Genomic DNA, 17,855 nt, shown 5'->3' with positions numbered 1-17,855 from the left:
AACCTGACTTAACATTTGGATAATTTTTTTATTTATACTGTGGGGCTTCTCTTGCACCTCACCTGGAAACTGCAGTTAGTTCAGAATGCTGCAGCAGGGTTTCTGACAGGAGCGAGACCCTGTTAGCATATCGAACCTCTTCTCCCAGATCTGTCCTCGTCATTCTTGTTACCAGGCTACGTTCAAGCTTATATATTGGTATATAAAGCCCATATGTGCCCACTAGGCCACTTGGATCTGCAGAACGGGCACCCTTACAGGTTGCCACCCAGTAACTGCTCCGCAGTTGTAAGAAATTTATTGTTTGGTGTGTGGCAGCAACTTGGGAACTCACTGCCAATTGACACCAGGCTTTTACCATACTCTGTTGGGTGCCTGCTTAAAATATTTTTGTTTAGGTAAGCCTGTTCAGATATGTAAATGTTGACAAGCTTTAATCCTTTTTTAAAAAAAAAAATCAGTAAAAGTTTGTAATGGTTAACTTTTTAATATTGTTAATATTTCATGTAAACGGCTTAGAGGTTTTACTACTATCAAGCATTATATAAATTTTGCGGTCGCTATTTATTTAATTTATTTAGCAATCTTGTATCTCCCACCACCACCGACACTCCGTGAAGACCTGCCTTCAGCCAGGCTGCTCCAGTTTTCAGGTTCCACGTTGCCAGAGCCAGCTCAACTAGTTCCACTTGCTTGAAACTAGAATGTCTTGCAGCTGCACCTCTATTAACAATGGGGTGCAAAACTAAGACTCGTTCTATGACCTAGTTTTTTACTAAAGTGGCTTGTTAAATCCTGCAAGTCTAAACAAGGCAATTCACAACACCAAATTTAAGGAGAAAATATTACAGTGGATCATAACAGATTGGATTTTAATCCGACATAAATGCTGCTGTGGGTGTGTGTTTGGGGTGGAGTCCCACATTGCTTAATAGGGAATTATGCTCAAGTAAGCATGCATACACAGGTTTGCTGCTCTGGTCACCACTAGATAACATTAGGGTTTAGAAACAATCTTTTATATTGTATGTCAATTAATTAGCAAGTAGATTTGTGCAATAAATTGTACAGCTCATCATTAGGTTATGCTTTGGCAAGACGGATTGTTTCTAGAACTTTTTACATCTTGGCCACTTTACAGCAGGGCATTAATCATGCTCGAGCCCATTGATTTCAACAGATGCGGCCGCTGTCCACACCTGCAACGCAAATCTCTTCCACGCAGCTACTGGGCCATAGCCAAACGCTTTCCCCTTTAACCAAGGAAACCTTGAAACTTGTTAGATGAAGGCCTTTGAGATCTGCAGTAGAGATCTCTGTGCCCTCATCTATAGCAGCCATAATTCTCGGGGCAGTCATGATGGTTAAACGGGCGTAAATGCAAGATTGCTGTGTCTGTATCCCCCACCCACAAAAAGCTGTGTTTTCCTGCTCGTCCAAAGCATTGTGCTCTATCGATTGGCAGTTGTTCTTTGAAGACCTATAGGTAGGTTATGGGAAGCAAATACGGTAAGATACATTCTGAATGTATAGGCAGATGGGTTTTTCTTAAGCATACACATGGCCAACTCCAACACCCATACTGGCCGTTGCCGGGTTTGCTAGGACTGGTGGGAGTTAGAGTTCGTAGAACCATAGAATTCCAAAGTAGAATTTCTCTTCCAATGCCCTGCGATGCAGGAATATGCAGCTGTCATGGGGATCGAACCAGGAACCTGGGCGTTATCAGCACCTATCAGCTCTCGCCAGTGAAGCTCTCCAGGCTGATAGAACATTACTAATTCTCCATCTTTGCCAGAGGAGGAAGCAGGCCGCATACAAGTCAAGATTCCCGAGGCAGACGCTGACAAGGAGAAGGCAACATTTGGTGCTTGCCTTCTAGGGTGGGGTGTGTAATGCACAGGAGATACCAGGGAAGTTTTTCCCAGTATAGAGAGGGTGTGATGGATAAATGGCTAAAAAATACCGGTGATCAGTGGCGTAGCGTGGGGGGTGCAGGGGGGGCCGGCCGCACCGGGCGCAACATCTGGGGCGCGCTCGCACTCGCAGCTCTCTGCCCCTACCTGGCTCACTCACTCTCACTGCAGTGCTGGCTGTGCGAATCCGATCCGAGCCGCCGGGTCGCTGCCCACTGTGGAGGGGAGGGTGCCAGGCGTGCGGTGCGGAGACAGCGCGAGGGACTATCTGGGGGAGGGAAAGTGCAGCGGGGGGGGGGGCGCAAATTACTTGCCTTGCCCCGGGTGCTGACAACCCACGCTACGCCACTGCCGGTGATGTAAAGCTGCAAGAACCGTAGGCGGTTTAAGGCATTTTGCCCTGATGAGCCAATTGGTGTGGTTATTCCATGCTTGAAATTTCCATCATTTATTGCACAGCTGCACAGCAGTGACTAAATTGCCTGGAGCATCTTCCTCAAAAGTATAACATCGTATAAAAAAAAGATAAAGGACCCCAGGACGGTTCGGTTCAGTCAAAGGCGACTGGGGTTGTGGCACTCAATTTCAGGCCAAGGAAGCTGGCGTTTGTCCACAGCTTTCCTGGTCGTGACCAGCATTGCTAAAGCGCATCTGGCGTAATGGGACACCGTGATGGGAACCAGAGTGCACGGAAACGCCGTTTACCTTCCTGCCGCAGCGGTACCTATTTATCCAGAGGCGGAGCTAACTGCTTCAGCAACGGGAGCGGCCCGTGGGGGCAGGGCTAGCCGCCCAGTGCGCCAATGGCAGGGAGTGTCCCAGGGGGGCCACCGCCCACAATGATGTCACACACCCCGCCTCAGGGATGACACCTGGGGTGGGCTGCCCCCACCTTTCTCCACCTCTATCTACTTGCACTGGCGTGCTTTCAAACTGCTAGGTTGGCAGGAGTTGGGACAGGGGAACGGGAGCTCACCCCGTTGCGGGGATTTGAACCGCCAACCTTATGATCAGCAAGCCCAAGAGGCTCAGTGGTTTAGACCACAACAGTCGTTAAAGACTTACATTTGCTCCCAGTACATTTCCAAGCACAATTCAAAGTGCTGGTGCTGACCTTTAAAGCCCTCAATGGCCTCGGCCCAGTATACCTGAAGGAGCATCTCCACTCCCATCGTTCAGTCCGGACACTGAGGTCCAGCACCGAGGGTCTTCTGGCGGTTCCCTCACTGTGAAAAGTGAAGTTACACGGAACCAGGCAGAGGGCCTTATTGGTAGCAGCATTGTGAAAGACTTTGAATTGCTCTTATCCACAACTGTGAGAAAGAAAGTTCAGCTCTTCACTTGCAAGAAAGAAGCTGCATTTTGCTGGAAGTGATAACAAGCAAGTCAACAAGATGATCCTTAACATATTTACTTTACAAGATTGCAAAGAAAAGCAAATCTAGTGCCCCCCCCCAAAAAAAATGGAGAACATGGAAGCGTTTTAATGCTATTATCCCCCAAAAAAGGATACGAAAAGAGTTTAATATTGAGATAAAAGCTTTACCAGTTTTAATGGGAAATTAAGAAATGGTAAACAAAAGTTTAGGGACATGGGTGGCGCTGTGGGTTAAACCACAGAGCCTAAGACTTGCTGATCAGAAGGTTGGCGGTTTGAATCCCCGCGACGGGGTGAGCTCCCGTTGCTCGGTCCCTGCTCCTGCCAACCTAGCAGTTTGAAAGCACACCAGTGCAAGTAAATAAATAGGTACCGCTCCGGCGGGCAGGTAAACGGCGTTTCCGTCTGCTACTCTGATTCGCCAGAAGCGGCTTAGTCATGCTGGCCACATGACCCAGAAGCTGTACGCCGGCTCCCTCAGCCAGTAAAGTGAGATGAGCGCCGCAACCTCAGAGTCGGTCACGACTGGACCTAATGGTCAGAGGTCCCTTTACCTTTACCTAAATAAAAGTTTATAGTCTGTACAGCCCTGTGAAATGTTTGGGGTTGGCCAGTTAGAAGTGATCTCAATTCACACTACAGAGGATATTCCTGTTTCACTGTACATCATGTCTCAGTGCCACAACAAAATCTAGAGTCCAGCAACACAATTCCAAAGCGATTCCAGGTATGATATCCTGTGTTTTCCTTGAGCAGAGAAACTGCAGCCAAGGGGAAATGTTTCCAAATTGAAACCAAATAAACCTCTTTCCACCTGTATCTAACATCGCATAGACTATTTTGGGGGACTCTAAATTAAGAACATTGGGGAGGGGGGATTCCCCAGAGGAGTTGAGCTTTTTTTAGGGGGGATTGCAGAAAAATCGCTCACCCACCAGACTGGCAATGCCACTCTCCCATGTTGCGAAATCAACCTATCCTCTATTTCCTCGCCGACAAAAGCAGCAAATTGCCCACCCGATGCCGCAACAAAAGCTTCTCAACACCAGCCCTTGCCACAGCCACCAATCACAATCTCTGGCTCCACAAGTCCCCACAATGCACTACCCATATATAAGACGACCTAGAATTTTCCACATTATTTTTGGAGGGGGAAAACCCACCTAGTCTTATGCTACAATTTACCCTACTTTTCTGTGTATATCTTATAATGAACAGGTACTGGTTTTGATTTTATCTTGCTTTTGCTTGCTATAAAAAAATAATAATGGAAAATGTAATAATTAGCAGGCTTTCTTTTCCTTTTATCATATGGAATAAGTGGTATGTCTCCAGAATTTGGAGGTCTGCAGACGACCAATAAGGTGAGGACAGCATTGCATAAAATGCACGAGGGAACATGCTTCAGAAGTGGCGAAGTCTCTGCTTGAAATGGCACCACCTTTATTTCTCGGCGAGACAGACTTCTGGGTCCCAGATGGAGAACAAAGCAGCGTATGGAAATGCAGAGCATCGCTGATCTCAGGGGATGGCATTATACAACACCGTCTTTTAAAAGCCCACATTCCCTCTCTCCCTACTTTAGAAAGGAATCGCCGAGTGGCGAAAGGCAAGGCGACGATGCACATCGAGTCAAGCAGCCCGGGCGACTGTTAAGTCATAGTCTGCACCGGTTGAGCAAGCTCTTGCGATATTGCTTTAATCGCGTAACAAAATTTCTCAGCTCCTCTCAGCCTCCACCTGGCCGGCTCTACTTGTGTGTGCTTCTTGAGCAATCATGTGTTCATCACCTGCAGGTGAGCAGGGCTGCAATAGAGATTTCTTAACAGCTGTCAAGCAGCCCCACTCCTCTGAATTCCTATCACGTGCTTAGAATTTAAGAGTGCTGGCTAAGGAACTTCAGAAGGAGAGGGGAGAGGTGGCTGGGTGGAGCCTTGGAAAAGCATCTTGAGACCTAGGCAAACTTGAAGTTCTTGCTGCCGCCACCAAGGGAGGTAATTAGCATTTTGGGCCGCTAGGATACAAGAACTGTTTCTTCAGTCTTGCTCTGAGGCTGTACTAGTTGCTTGTTGGGTGCCAAGTCTAAATGGCAAACCAGTTTTTCACTTATTAGCTGTGGAAGTAGATTGTTATCATGGAAATGTTATGAACTCGCTGCTCTGAACTCGCTTCCAACTTGCCATGGATAATTAAGGTTTCTATCCATAGCAACAGGAGTTTTGGGGAGGAACACATTGAAACCAACCTCATCAGACCAGCTTTGTGCAAGGTAGAATGGTTGCCTCACAGTTTTTGACTTGCAAAGGCAGATTTTTCAATGCGCTCCCCATGCTGGTCAGATGAGGGATTGGACCCAAAGTCTGTGTGGCTTTGTGTTTTGTTTCAAACGGTAGCATTTCAAACAATGCCTCCAGTATGGCGATGGAGGGCATGTGACTACAAATCCCATCACCCTTGGCCATTGGCTGTGCTGGTTGAGGCTGATGGCAGATAGAGAGACGGCCGCCATCTGCAGAACTCAACTTTCCCATGTCTGCTGCAGAAGCACACAAGCAGGGCACAAGAGGTCTCCTTCAGTTGTTGTCACCAGTTTGGATACGCCATTCAGAATTAGGCTGCCTCTGCAAATGTGGGTTCTATCTTACTCAGGGATGGCAAACCCATGGCCTTCAAATCTTTTTGGATTTGGCTTTCAAGAGCTCCAACCAACATGGCTAAAGGGAGGTGGTAGCCAACATCTGGAGGCTCACCGATGAGGAAGGCCCTACGCTTGGTTAATTAGCAGTATCTGCTGATGGGCCTAAAAATAATCAATTAAATTTAACCCTTTAGTTTATCTCCTCCCATTTTTAACAGCCCATCAAATAGGGCCATCAGCCCATCCCGTGACAGTGAAGTCCATAAATTAATTGTAAGCTCTGTGGATAATGACTTTCTTTGGTCTGCTCTAATCCTCCTGCAGTATTTGTCTTTGGTGGATGACCCCAAGTTGTGGTATTACGGCCTGCCCCAAATATTCCAGCTTCTCCCCTGTTCAGGTACACATTGCACCAGTTATGTAGCTGACATGCCCAGTGAGTGCTATTTCTATTCTAGGCTCTTTGTGCCCCCCAGAAGTTGTTGTTGAACTTCAATCTGCCCCAGCCAGCATGCCCAATGGTCAGGGAAATACTTGTGCGATCACAGACTTACTTAGCAGAGGTCGCACTAGACATCCCTTTGGAATGAATAGGAGTTATAGATGATGGTTGGTGCCAAAGTTCCCTGTCGCACCTTCAGTTTTTCCTCATGGCAGACAGAGCACAGCAATCACATCTTGTCTTGGGGTTTGAGAGCACTTGAAGTCCTACTTGATGAGAAGGGAAGTTACTGACGTAGGACCTAGGTAGGGTTATTGCCGCTGCACATCTCTCGCTACTGCAGAGATTTTAAAGCATCTGGCAAGACCTTGAGGTTAATTTTAATTTAGTGGAATCCTGATTTGCAACACCAGGTCCTCCTAGGATTTCTGTGGCTTTTTGGCAACTGCTAAATGGTGGTCAGAATGTGCACCTTTTCAGTAGCATCTCCGTTGTCCTTTGATGGGACTTCCCCCTGAAGAATGCGGATGGAACTCTGAGTGCCCTGTTGAACTTAATACCTAAGGCAGGAACCACAACACTTCAGGATGATGTTGATGGGCTTCAGCGCCCTTCATCTGGAGCCAGCATGGCCAATGGTCAGGGATGGTGGGAATTGTAGTTCAACCTCTGGAGACACACAGGTACCTCATCCATGCCTGAAAAACTTTTAAGAGGAATTATGGGTCATGGGGAAAATGCAAGTGAAGGGTTCTATCTCCACATTTCTTCTATGAGGTGCTAACGCCTGATTAAATACCCTTGAGGGAAGCGGGTGGCGCTGTGGCCTAAACCACTGAGCCTCTTGGGCTTGCTGATCGGAAGGTTGGTGGTTCAAATACGCACAACAGAGTGAGCTCCTGTTGCTCTGTCCCAGCCCCTGCCAATCTAGCAGTTCGAAAGCACGCCAGTGCAAGTAAATAATTAGGTACAGCTGCTGTGGGAAGGTAAATGGTGTTTCTGTGTGCTCTGGTTTCTGTCATGGTGTCCCATTGCACCACAAGCGGTTTAGTCCTGCTGACCACATGACCCGGAAAGCTGTCTGTAGACAAACACTGGCTCCCTCAGCCTGAAAGCGAGATGAGCGCCACAACCCCATAGCTGCCTTTGACTGGACTTGACCGTCCAGGGGTCCTTTTTTTTTTTTAACCAAACATCCTTCATCTCCTCGAGAAGGACACCTCCTTGTCCTGATGCCCCTTTTCCCTTCCCCCATGGAGAGCTCTGGGTTTAAACTATGGATCTTGAAGCCATTGGTATAAACTCTTCAGTAAGCATACTCAGAAACTGCGACAGATTTTATCTTCTTTTCCTTTGTCTTGATTCCGCCTTGGCTCCTGATTATAATGTAGGTACCAATGGGAGGCCAAGATGTTATTACCGAAGTCCCCACAGCCCTGAAACGTTTGGCCAAGTACATGGTGCGTGGCTTCTACGGAGCCGAACATGCGCTGGCCCTCGATGTTTTGATCCGCTACGCATGCGTGAAGGAGGACGATTTGCTGCTGCTCCTCAGGTATGAGCGCAAGCAGCTGCGGACCGTCCTGAACACCCTCAAGGCCGATAAACTTGTGAAGCTGCGCATGCGCGTGGAGACAGGCCACAACGGGAAGAGCGTGAGGCACAATTACTACTACATTAACTACAAGGTGTTGGTGCATGTGGCGAAGTACAAGCTGGATCACATGCGCCGGAAGATTGAGGCAGACGAGCAGCGTTCCACCACCCGATCGTCCTTCAAGTGTCCCGCCTGCTCAAATGCGTACACCGACCTGGAAGTGAATCAATTGTTTGATGCTTTCACAGGTAAACTGCTGCATCTGTGTCGTTTGCCTCTTATCCTTTAGAAAATACGCAGGAACATAAAAATGCACCTCAGTTGTAATTGTTTGTGCAGGGAAAGGCCTTAGCTTAGTGGGTATAGAGCATTTGCTTTCCATGCAGAAGTTCCCAATTTCAGTTTCCAGCATCTCCAGGGAGGTCTAGGAGAGATTTCTGCCTTCAACCCTGGATAACCACTGCTAGTTAGTGAGAGCCATATTGAGATAGGATCTTATCAAATCATAGTCGGAAGGGACCCTGCAGATCATCTAGTCCAAGCCCAAGTCCAAGCAATGCAGGAATATGCCGTTGTCCCTTACGGGGGATCGAACCTGCAGTCTTGCCATTGTCAGCACCATGCTCTAACCAACAGAGCCATCCCCCATTATGGGTGGGGCAATGGTTTGACTCAGCATAAGGCAGCTTCTGGCAACCCCATGTTGCAGATCTTTTAAAAGGAGCAAGGGTAATCTTTGGGTTATTTCCCCCCATTTTTTTAATTGAATTTATATACCGCCCTATACCCAGGGGTCTCAGGGCAGTTCACAGAATAAAATAAAGATATAAAACCACAAAATATATACAGTGGTACCTCGGGTGACATACGCTTCAGGTTACATATGCTTCAGGTTACAGACTCTGCTAACCCAGAAATAGTACCTCAGGTTAAGTACTTTGCTTCAGGATGAGAACAGAAATCGTGCTCCGGCGGCGCAGCAGCAGCAGGAAGCCCCATTAGCTAAAGTGGTGCTTCAGGTTAAGAACAGTTTCAGGTTAAGAACGGACCTCCGGAACGAATTAAGTACTTAACCTGAGATACCACTGTAATAAGAATATATTTTTTAAAAAATAGCACCCCCCAACAACAACAACAACAGCCACATTTTAAAAGGGCATAGGATGTAAATCAGATCACCAAAGGCCTGGTTAAAAAGGAACATTTTTGCCTGCTGCCTAAAGGTGTGTAATGAAGGCACCAAGCGAACTTCCCTGGGGAGGGCATTCCACAGAAGGGGAGTCACTGCAAAAAAAGGCCCATTTTTGTGTAGCCACCCTCTGGGCCTCTTGCGGAGGCTGGGCGCATTGACACTTTTTCCTCTCACGCTGTTAGGCCCGCTCTCACTTAGATAAATTGCTCCCACCTCACTGAATAACCCTTTACTTGAAGGTTTCTTTTTCCTTTCCTCTTAAATTCCTAGCCCAGAGTATATTGCAGGGGACCTTTGTGAGGGGATAACTAGTAAGTTGGAGTCAATAAACAATAAAGGTTTATTTAAGACAAGATATTATATAACACAAATGGATTAAACTTAGGTTACTTCAAGAATACAGTGCGGTTTCACTTTAATTCGTCCTCAGTTGTTTTTGCATTATAGGTTTGGTTCCTTTATATGGTGATACTTTCTTTTGGTTATCCACCCCCTTTAACACTCCTGCTCCTGAGGTGCTTTAAGTAACAAACCAAAGGGCTCTCCACACCCCTTTATTCTTTTCCTTAGAATAAGCTTTCCCGTCCTGACTAGATTTGAGTCCCAAGGAGGCTGTTCCTTTCCAGCTCCTACTTGTCCTGGCTCAACCTCTGCCTCCCAGTAAAATTCCAGTCTATTCCTCCTACAGGACAGCACAGTCTGTCTTTCATAATATGCTCAGAGTGGAAGTTGTTTTTCCGGAACCAACTCTTTCTCCCGTTCACTCTTTATACCTCAACCTATCTCCTTAACTATCTCCCAACCTCAAAACCAACCCTCTCCACTAACTCTCTACAAATCCTCTCCTTTTAATATGTCCATTCTGGAACCACGACCAATCAGAGGCTGCCATTCATTAACCATTTGCTGGCAGGGAAAGAAAGAAAAATACAGTGGTGCCTCGCAAGACGAAATTAATTCGTTCCGCGAGTTTTTTCGTTATGCGAGTTTTTTCGTCTTGCGAAGCACCACTGCATTTAAACCACTGCATTTAAACGCTGACAATGGCGGGGAGGGGAGGGGAGAAGCAGGACAGCTGCCGGTACCTCAGACTCACCCGCGCGTTGTGGCCACCGTGCGACGCGGCTGCTGGAGGGCGGCGGGGCTCAGGAGCGCGACTCCAGGGAGAGAGAGGCGCTGGCGGCAATGGCTCTCTGAGGGGAGCGTGCGAGGGGGGTGGGCAGCGCGCGAGGCACTAACCGTCAGCCGGAGGGTGGGAGGGAGCCGGAGGAGCGGGGAAGCGAGCGTGCGTGCATGCAGTGACCGTCGCCATGACACGAGAGGCAGGGCCGTTTCGTCTAGCGAAGCAAGCCCTTAGGAAAATCCGTCTTGCGAAGCACCTCAGAAAACGAAAAACCCTTTCGTCTTGCGAGTTTTTCATCTTCTGAGGCATTCATCTTGCGGGGTACCACTGTAAACACTTGTTGATCCAACCAGTCCAGCAAAACCAACCTTTTCATCACAGAGGCACATGAAGAAAGGCCTCAGAAGATGATCTCAGGGTCTGGGTAGAGGTGGTCCTTGAGGTATTGTGGTCCTGAGCTGTTTATGTGCTGGACTTTAGATTTTTGCAGCAATCTGCTGAGGGCCTGTGGGCCCCTCTAGAAGTCGTTGGACTTCCATTTACCTGAGCCAATGTGGTCCATGACTGGGGAGGGTGAGAGCTAGAAACGAACAACATTTGGAGGGGCCGCAGGTTCCCCCTCCCATTGCCTCACCTCTGTTTATGTGTCAGGGACATTTCGTTGCACCTACTGCAATACTGAAGTTGAGGAAGATGTGTCTGCGCTGCCCAGACGGGATGCCCAAACTCTGCTGGCCAAATTCAACCAACAGACGGAGCCCATCTTTGAGTTGCTCCGTGAAACGGAAGACATCGTTTTGCCATGTGACCTCCTTGAGCCCCAGCCTACAGAAATACCAGAACTAGCAAGAAGGTAACGTCGTTAAACTTATCAAACTCCAAGCAAAATACTAGCATGAAGTACAAGTTGATGAGTTGAACAATTTTGGGGTGGGGGTGGAGAACTGTTAATGGTTGCCCCAACTAATTTTTTACCTCAGGCTTGCCTCTCTAACTGTAATAGGCAGCAGCTCTTGGTGACAACATATATGGGTGATTATATATGTGAGTGGACTAGGATGGGTGGAACAGTCCGACCCCACTTCTGCAAAGTGGAATGAAATCTGTGTATTTAACCCCAACTCTGGTGTGGTTGTGAAAATAAGAATGGCTCCTACAATCAGTCCTGGGCATGGGAAACCTCTCTACATATTTCCTTTAGGAAATGAGGCACAGCAGGGACTGTGGTGTCTTTATGATATATGGTTTATTTACATACATTTGCACCCTGAGCCTATGATGGAAGGGTTCACAGCATCCACACCCCAAGGGTCTTGTTTCTCCCATGGCCCACAGCCTTGGATTCAAGCCGAAATGAGCCATGACTTCTTATCTGCCTTTCCAGCTTGCAGCTTCCCCCATTCTAGCTTCTAGGTCACATGACAGTCAACTCTTGCTTTTGTCCTTCTCTTTGTCTAACAGCTGGAGAAGGAGACCACGCATAGGAGCCAACTCCTAGGGGCCGAGGTCCCTTTGCCCCACCCTACCCATAAAATATTTGAAGGGGCCGAGCCTCCCTCCAAGTTGATGGCCATTGCCATTCAAATGGTGTGGGGCAGGGATTTCCTGCCCCCACCCCCAATATTTTATTCAAGTTGGCATCCTGGCGCCACCCATTTTCTGTCTGGTACAGAGCTGCCTTTCCTTTATTCTCTCTTAATTGCCTGTCCCATGCCACCCTATCCTGAGGCATTCACCTCATGAGGAAGCCATCCTGAGTGATATTTTAACACTTGCTAGGATTATAGAGATTAGAAGTCTGGCACCCACAAGCTCATAACAATACTCCTTGCCTTTCTTGTACCTTAGGCCATTGTTTAGTACTTGTTGTCACGATACCAAGTAGAAAATGGCGCCCAGCCCATAATTGCTTCTGCCCCCACAATAAGGAAGACATGCTGCTAGCCCCGATTCCAGTTGAAGGTAGAACTCTGCCCCATCCCTAGAATAGGGTAGCCCCTTTCTGAGCAGAGGAATCCTAGGCATGTCTGCTCCCCGGTTAAGCGTGTATAGCAATTGTAGCTACGAAAGGCACATGAATCATTCCTAACGGTGTAGTTTTGAGATGAGGTTGTTCAATTGTGTGGGCAATAGCCTTTTAACTTAGGAATATAAAAGAGTCACAAAAGACTGTTCTGGCCTCCGTTTCTGAGATTCTCATACGTGAACTTTTGTAGCTTTAATCACAAATAAAGCATTTCTTAGATGAAAAAGGCCTTTCAACCTATATCTGGCTTGTCCCTTACAACAGCCTTGCAAAACAGGGTTGCTACGAATCAGGGCTTTTTTTCAGCCGGAACTCACTGGAACTTGGTTCTGGCACCTTTCAGGTCAGTGCTATTGCCATTATAAGAGAACAAGGTGAGTTCCAGCACCTCTTTTTCTAGAAAAATAGCACTGCTACTAAGCCATACTAGAGTTCTTAACAGGGAGTAGTAAATAAATTGTGTTCCTTTATAATTTGCTGGCTACCTTGAATAAATAAGCTAAAACAATATTCAGGGGGGCAGAACAGGAGGGTCTTGTTCCAATTTAGACCCCCCGAAGCCAATGGGACTTAGAATATAATTGTGACATAACCCTATTAAATTGCGGTGTGGGAAAAGTATAATTTTGTCTGAATCAGAGCCATACACTTAAAATATTCATGTCTGTTAAAGCAATACGAGAATGTCAGTGACAAGACTAATGTGTACATTTTTAGCTTGGAGAAGAATCCATGTTCAAAAACTGAGCTGCTTCATTGCCCTAAGAAAGGGGCTGCCAGGAGTTATGCCAAGAACATGTATGTCCAGAACGTTGTTATTGACATCCAAAAGTCTGGACTTAAGAAGAAAGCAATGGTCAAGGCAGTGAAAGGACAACCTGTATGGATGACCCAAAGTACCACAAAGGGGACCTCTTCAGCTGTGGCTTCTACTAGTGTCGGTGAGTCCATCTTCCAAGAATATTATTCACACCTGCTGTTAAAAAGTGCTCCATTTCCATGCTGTTTGCACTTCCCCTTTGGTGGTAGCTGAACTATTGCTGTTCCTCTGTCAGTCGATCCCCCTTTCCCTTGCATTTTGGAACAGGGAAGCTGTAGGACACCACATTTGCTAAGCTAAGAAGTCCCAGATGTTGTCGGTACTGAGAAGGACACTTCGCCCTGGCCAGACTCTGCTCCCCAGTGTTGAGTTTTCATACCCAACCTCTAAAGCAGCAGTACCTCTCAAGCAGCATTTGGTTAGGTGCAGATACTCGAGAGCAAACAGGAGTCAATGTTGTGGCAAGGTGGACATCACCAAAGCAGTCGTTTGCCATCGGAATTGTGAGCTAGTTGTGCTGTTGTTTTTTAATGCTTACAGCCAGTGGCCATCACACTATAAATCCTAAAACAAAATAAATGTACAGTGGTACCTCGGGTTACATATGCTTCAGGTTACATATGCTTCAGGTTACAGACTCCGCTAACCCAGAAATAGTACCTCGGGTTAAGAAATTTGCTTCAGGATGAGAACAGAAATTGTGCGGCGGCAGCGGGAGGCCCCATTAGCTAAAGTGGTGCTTCAGGTTAAGAACAGTTTCAGGTTAAGAACGGACCTCCGGAACGAATTAAGTACATAACCAGAGGTACCATTGTAAATGACGCAGTCGACCCAAGAGGAAGTTGCAAATGGTCCACAACTAAAAACGGTAAGGTTGACTTAACCAGTAGAAGTAGGTGGTCCAGCATAGGTCTTGCTCACCTGCTTTCCCAAGCTGTGTCACAGCCAGTTTTGGAAAGAGACAAGGTGCCGAGTGTGCTGTGGCAAAGGAGGATTGGGTTGGCTCTGCTGCGTTGACACAGATTTGAGCTCCTTGTGCTTTGCCCTGCTTTCTCTTGGCAAGCAGCAGCAATGAAAAGGCCGGTGAGCACCCTGCCTGTGCCAATTGCAATTGGCTGCAACTGCTGCTGTTGCAAGAGGAAAGTGTGAAGACACTTAATGTCTTGGCTTCAAGCATCCCATTCCTGGAAAGCCCCAATAAATTAGTGTCAAGCTATGGTTGCTCAATTGTGAAAGGGGCACACCCAATATGATCATCATTCATCTGAGGAAACTTTAGGGTGCATAGCCAACTGTGGCAAAGTATGCAGCTTGAGTTGGTGGAAAACTATATTTACTTGGCTGGCATTTGTTTTTTCTTGACCACCTTCTCATAAATTACAGGGGCGGTGAATATAGATACATATTAGTCCAATTCCAGAGCAATTGAGTTGGTACGGGCTTTGCCACTGCTAAAGTCTTATTTATAGGAATGATGGTTCACTGAGGCTTGACTTATTCAACGCTAAATTACAAACTGTTCTGATAATAAACCCTGCTTTTACAAACTAAATCCCGGTTGCTTTCATGTTTCACAGTACTCAAGGGGGTGGCAGAAAAAGAGATCCCAATATCTTGGGCTTCTTCTCTTTGAAGGAACAACACACAGTTTCAACAAGGGCATTCACCAGCTACGAGATTGGACTTCCATTTGTACCTCTGGGTAGAAGAGCTCTGACCTGCTTCAGAGGCACTCTGTGTCTGCACAATTCGACTTGTCACTGGGGACCTAATTAGATAAGTGAAAAACAAAGCACTGCCCGATTCCTTACCCTGTGGAATCTAGAAATGGCTATTACGAACTCTTTCCCCTCCTCTCTGTAGCCATTGCAGTCTCTCCAAAGGGGACTAAGTCACCTCCCTGAGTGTAACCTGACCCCATTAGATCTAGTGCCTTCTGGAACAAGTTTTGCTCTCAATTTGGATGGTAGGTTAAACATGGTGAAGAGCTGCCTTAACTGCATTTCTTTCCCCCCCTACTAGAAATGCCTAAGGATGTGGCAGACTCTCCCAAGAAACCTTCCATTAACAATGAAGTACTAAGGACTCTACTCATCCATGAGTCAATCCCTTTCTCTGTGTCGGGAAAGACCCCTTGTTTTGACAAAAACGGACCTCAGCAGTCAGAAAGCGACACCAGTGAGTCTGAGGAAGAGGCCAAACCAACTGCAGTCAACACCACCGGCAGTGATCTAGAAAATAATCAGGAGCCAATAGTTCTAAATCCGACCGTAATTGTGGCTGGACGGCCACACTTATACAGTGAAGTGAGTGAAAACCCAGAGCTTGTTTCATTTATGACAGATGAAGAGCGAGATGCCTACATTAAAGTTGGGCAGAAGGTGTTCCATTCTGTCTTTGAGTAAGCACATGGACCAGGTTGATGGCTTGCACGAACCTCTTTGTGCAAATGGATTGTAATACAGGTGAAAAGGATAAACCCTACTGTGCTTTTTGTTTAAGAATGGCATTTGATATGTCAATTATAACAGTCGATTTGTTTTCCATTGGAAGATTAGCTGACAATCTAAAAGTCAAGCGAGGTTGAGTCTATTATTTTGAAACGAGGAATGTTTACTTTTGCGTTTTTGTTTAAAAATCCAAATGTAAATCCAAATTGTATGAATTGTAAGAGGATATATATAATGTGCCTTGCAAGCTTAAGGTTGGCATCCTTTTTTATTCTCAAGGAAACCTACTAAGCAAAAATAGAGATACGTCCACAAAACCTGCAACATGGCGATTGTCCAGTTAGCAAGTTATTTTTTGTTTTTTTAAAAAGCACATCAAAGTTGCCTTCTCTCTGCAGTGAGGAGAGTAAGACTCTCTTTGAGTTGTAGTCATTAGATGCTTAGATGCTGTGCTTGGCTATGGCTTAGGGGGTTAGGAGAGCAAAAAATGCTGATGGAAAGTGGCCTTTATGGAGTCTTGTGATAGCTACTAGCTGTGCTTCCAAGGAAATTACTGTCTCCTAAATGGCTGTCAGTTGAGCAAGAGATTCTGCCATTTGCTCTAATAACTAAAAAAACAGGTCAGACATCAACTGCCCTGCAAGAAGGGAGACAGGCACACAGGCTAAGATAATATCAGGGCCTACCCAATTGAACTGAGTGCCACTGTTCCCCTGCCCAGCCCAATGACCAGTTTGTTTTACATCGTCGTCTTGATTTGATATTTAGAAATTGTAAGCTGTCCTGGAGGCCTTGACAGAAAGGTAGTTATAAATGCTCTGTATGCAAGCATGTCTGTCTAGGTCCGTATGTATTTGAATAAGCAGAAAGGAAAGGATATACTGTAGAATAAACTCTGCAACCCACATTAATTGGCAAGTTTTGTTTTTTTAAGCAACCCTCCAGTAATACCTTTGAGGATTTTGTGAAACATTTAGTGCTGGCTTAACGTCTTGCACTGAAGTATCAAATAGCATCTTCACAAGCTTACATACTTTTATATAAATATATAAATTTATTTTTATTAAATATTTTCTTGATTTACAAAAGTACATGCCTTGTCCTCTTCAGGTTGTACGGTCTTTCTTACAAATCAGCTATGTTTGTTGTGAGACCTTAGTGTTGAGTACAGTATAAGGTTGGGAAAGGGGGAATGGTGAGACTCTATTTTTTTGCATAGTGTACGTGTGGGGCTTTGTGTAAGCATCAACTGGGTAGGTTCTCTTTCTCTTTATTACATTTCTGTAATATGTAATAGAGCCAGTGTGGTGTAGTGGTTAAGAGCAGTAGTCTCCTAATCTGGGGAACCGGGTTCGCGTCTCCGCTCCTCCACATGCAGCTGCTGGGTGACCTTGGGCCAGTCACACTTCTTTGAAGTCTCTCAGCCTCACTCACCTCACAGAGTGTTTGTTGTGGGGGAGGAAGGGAAAGGAGAATGTTAGCCGCTTTGAGACTCCTGAAGGGGAGTGAAAGGCGGGATATCAAATCCAAACTCTTGGCAGTAAGAGGTATAGGGGGGCAGGGTGTGGTGGCTGTCTGCAGTGGGGTTTGTTTACATATGGGGGGAGATTGTTAGGTCAGGTCAGCCATATTGATTCATATGCTGTGGGTGGATTCTTGTCTTGTTGGGCTGTGTTATGTGATAAAGGGGAGCCATACTGGGGCGAAGACGTCCTATTTGTCGCCATGTCGGTTTATTGGTTAGCTTTTCTAGTAAGGCCGCTTCCTGTAGAATTTGATACCATTGGTCCACGTTTACTCCTGACAGGTCTCTCCAGTGTCTGGCTATGAGGCTTCTGAGAGTACATGGGTTATAAGCTCTGTATGAGTGGAGCTATCATGATTTTGGAAGATGTTCAGCAGGGCCAGTTCTGGGGTGCCTTCTAATACCTGTTGAGTTATTTCGCTATCTCTTGTAGGACTGCTGTCCAGAAAGGTTGGATTTTGAGGAATTTCCACCACATGTGGAGGTATGTAACTGTGGAGGTACAGCCTCTCCAACATCTTGGTGAGGTTCCTGGGCATATTAGTTCTAGTTTCTGTGGTGTTATGAACCATCTGTGAGTTTCAGATTTTCTTTTCGCTGATATGGATTTAAAGGGAGGTTTAGACCACATTCTAGTCCATTGGGTAGGTTTAATTTCATAGCCTATGTCGTGCTCCCATTGTTCTTTACGTCAAAGTGGTTTGTGGTATTTTGGAGTGGTATTTTGTGGATACCATCCCTTTGCTGT

At 46.3% G+C, this 17,855-nt stretch overlaps 1 protein-coding gene across 2 annotated transcripts; it reads left to right on the top strand.

Annotated features, from left to right (window-relative positions):
* The first annotated feature begins 5,004 nt into the window (after positions 1-5,004).
* Positions 5,005-16,493, top strand: LOC310685634 (general transcription factor IIE subunit 1-like). Of its 2 annotated transcripts, none has more exons than XM_083458394.1 (5): positions 5,005-5,288; positions 7,766-8,219; positions 10,938-11,139; positions 13,030-13,253; positions 15,155-16,493. In XM_083458394.1, exons 2-5 carry the CDS (start codon positions 7,772-7,774, stop codon positions 15,535-15,537), a joined length of 1,257 nt encoding a protein of 418 aa, XP_083314520.1. In that variant the 5' UTR covers positions 5,005-5,288; positions 7,766-7,771; the 3' UTR covers positions 15,538-16,493. The 2 variants fall into 2 exon arrangements, with proteins under 2 accessions (XP_083314520.1, XP_083314521.1); XM_083458395.1 differs by having other exon boundaries at positions 5,031-5,090.
* The last annotated feature ends 1,362 nt before the right edge of the window (positions 16,494-17,855 follow it).

This window comes from Podarcis tiliguerta, assembly GCF_965153285.1.
Source record: "Podarcis tiliguerta genome assembly, chromosome: 9".
Taxonomy (NCBI): Eukaryota; Metazoa; Chordata; class Lepidosauria; order Squamata; family Lacertidae; genus Podarcis; species Podarcis tiliguerta.
Note: the sequence above shows the minus strand (reverse complement) of the source record. Positions and strands in the feature narration are given on the sequence as shown.

What these genes read in the sequence shown, in the direction of transcription:
- LOC310685634 (XM_083458394.1), top strand. Translation starts at nt 7,772, where the DNA reads ATGGGAGGCCAAGATGTTATTACCGAAGTCCCCACAGCCCTGAAACGT. An exon ending in ATTGTTTGATGCTTTCACAG is followed by an intron (nt 8,220 to 10,937) that starts GTAAACTGCTGC and finishes TTTATGTGTCAG; the next exon opens with GGACATTTCGTTGCACCTAC. An exon ending in TGTGGCTTCTACTAGTGTCG is followed by an intron (nt 13,254 to 15,154) that starts GTGAGTCCATCT and finishes CCCCCCTACTAG; the next exon opens with AAATGCCTAAGGATGTGGCA.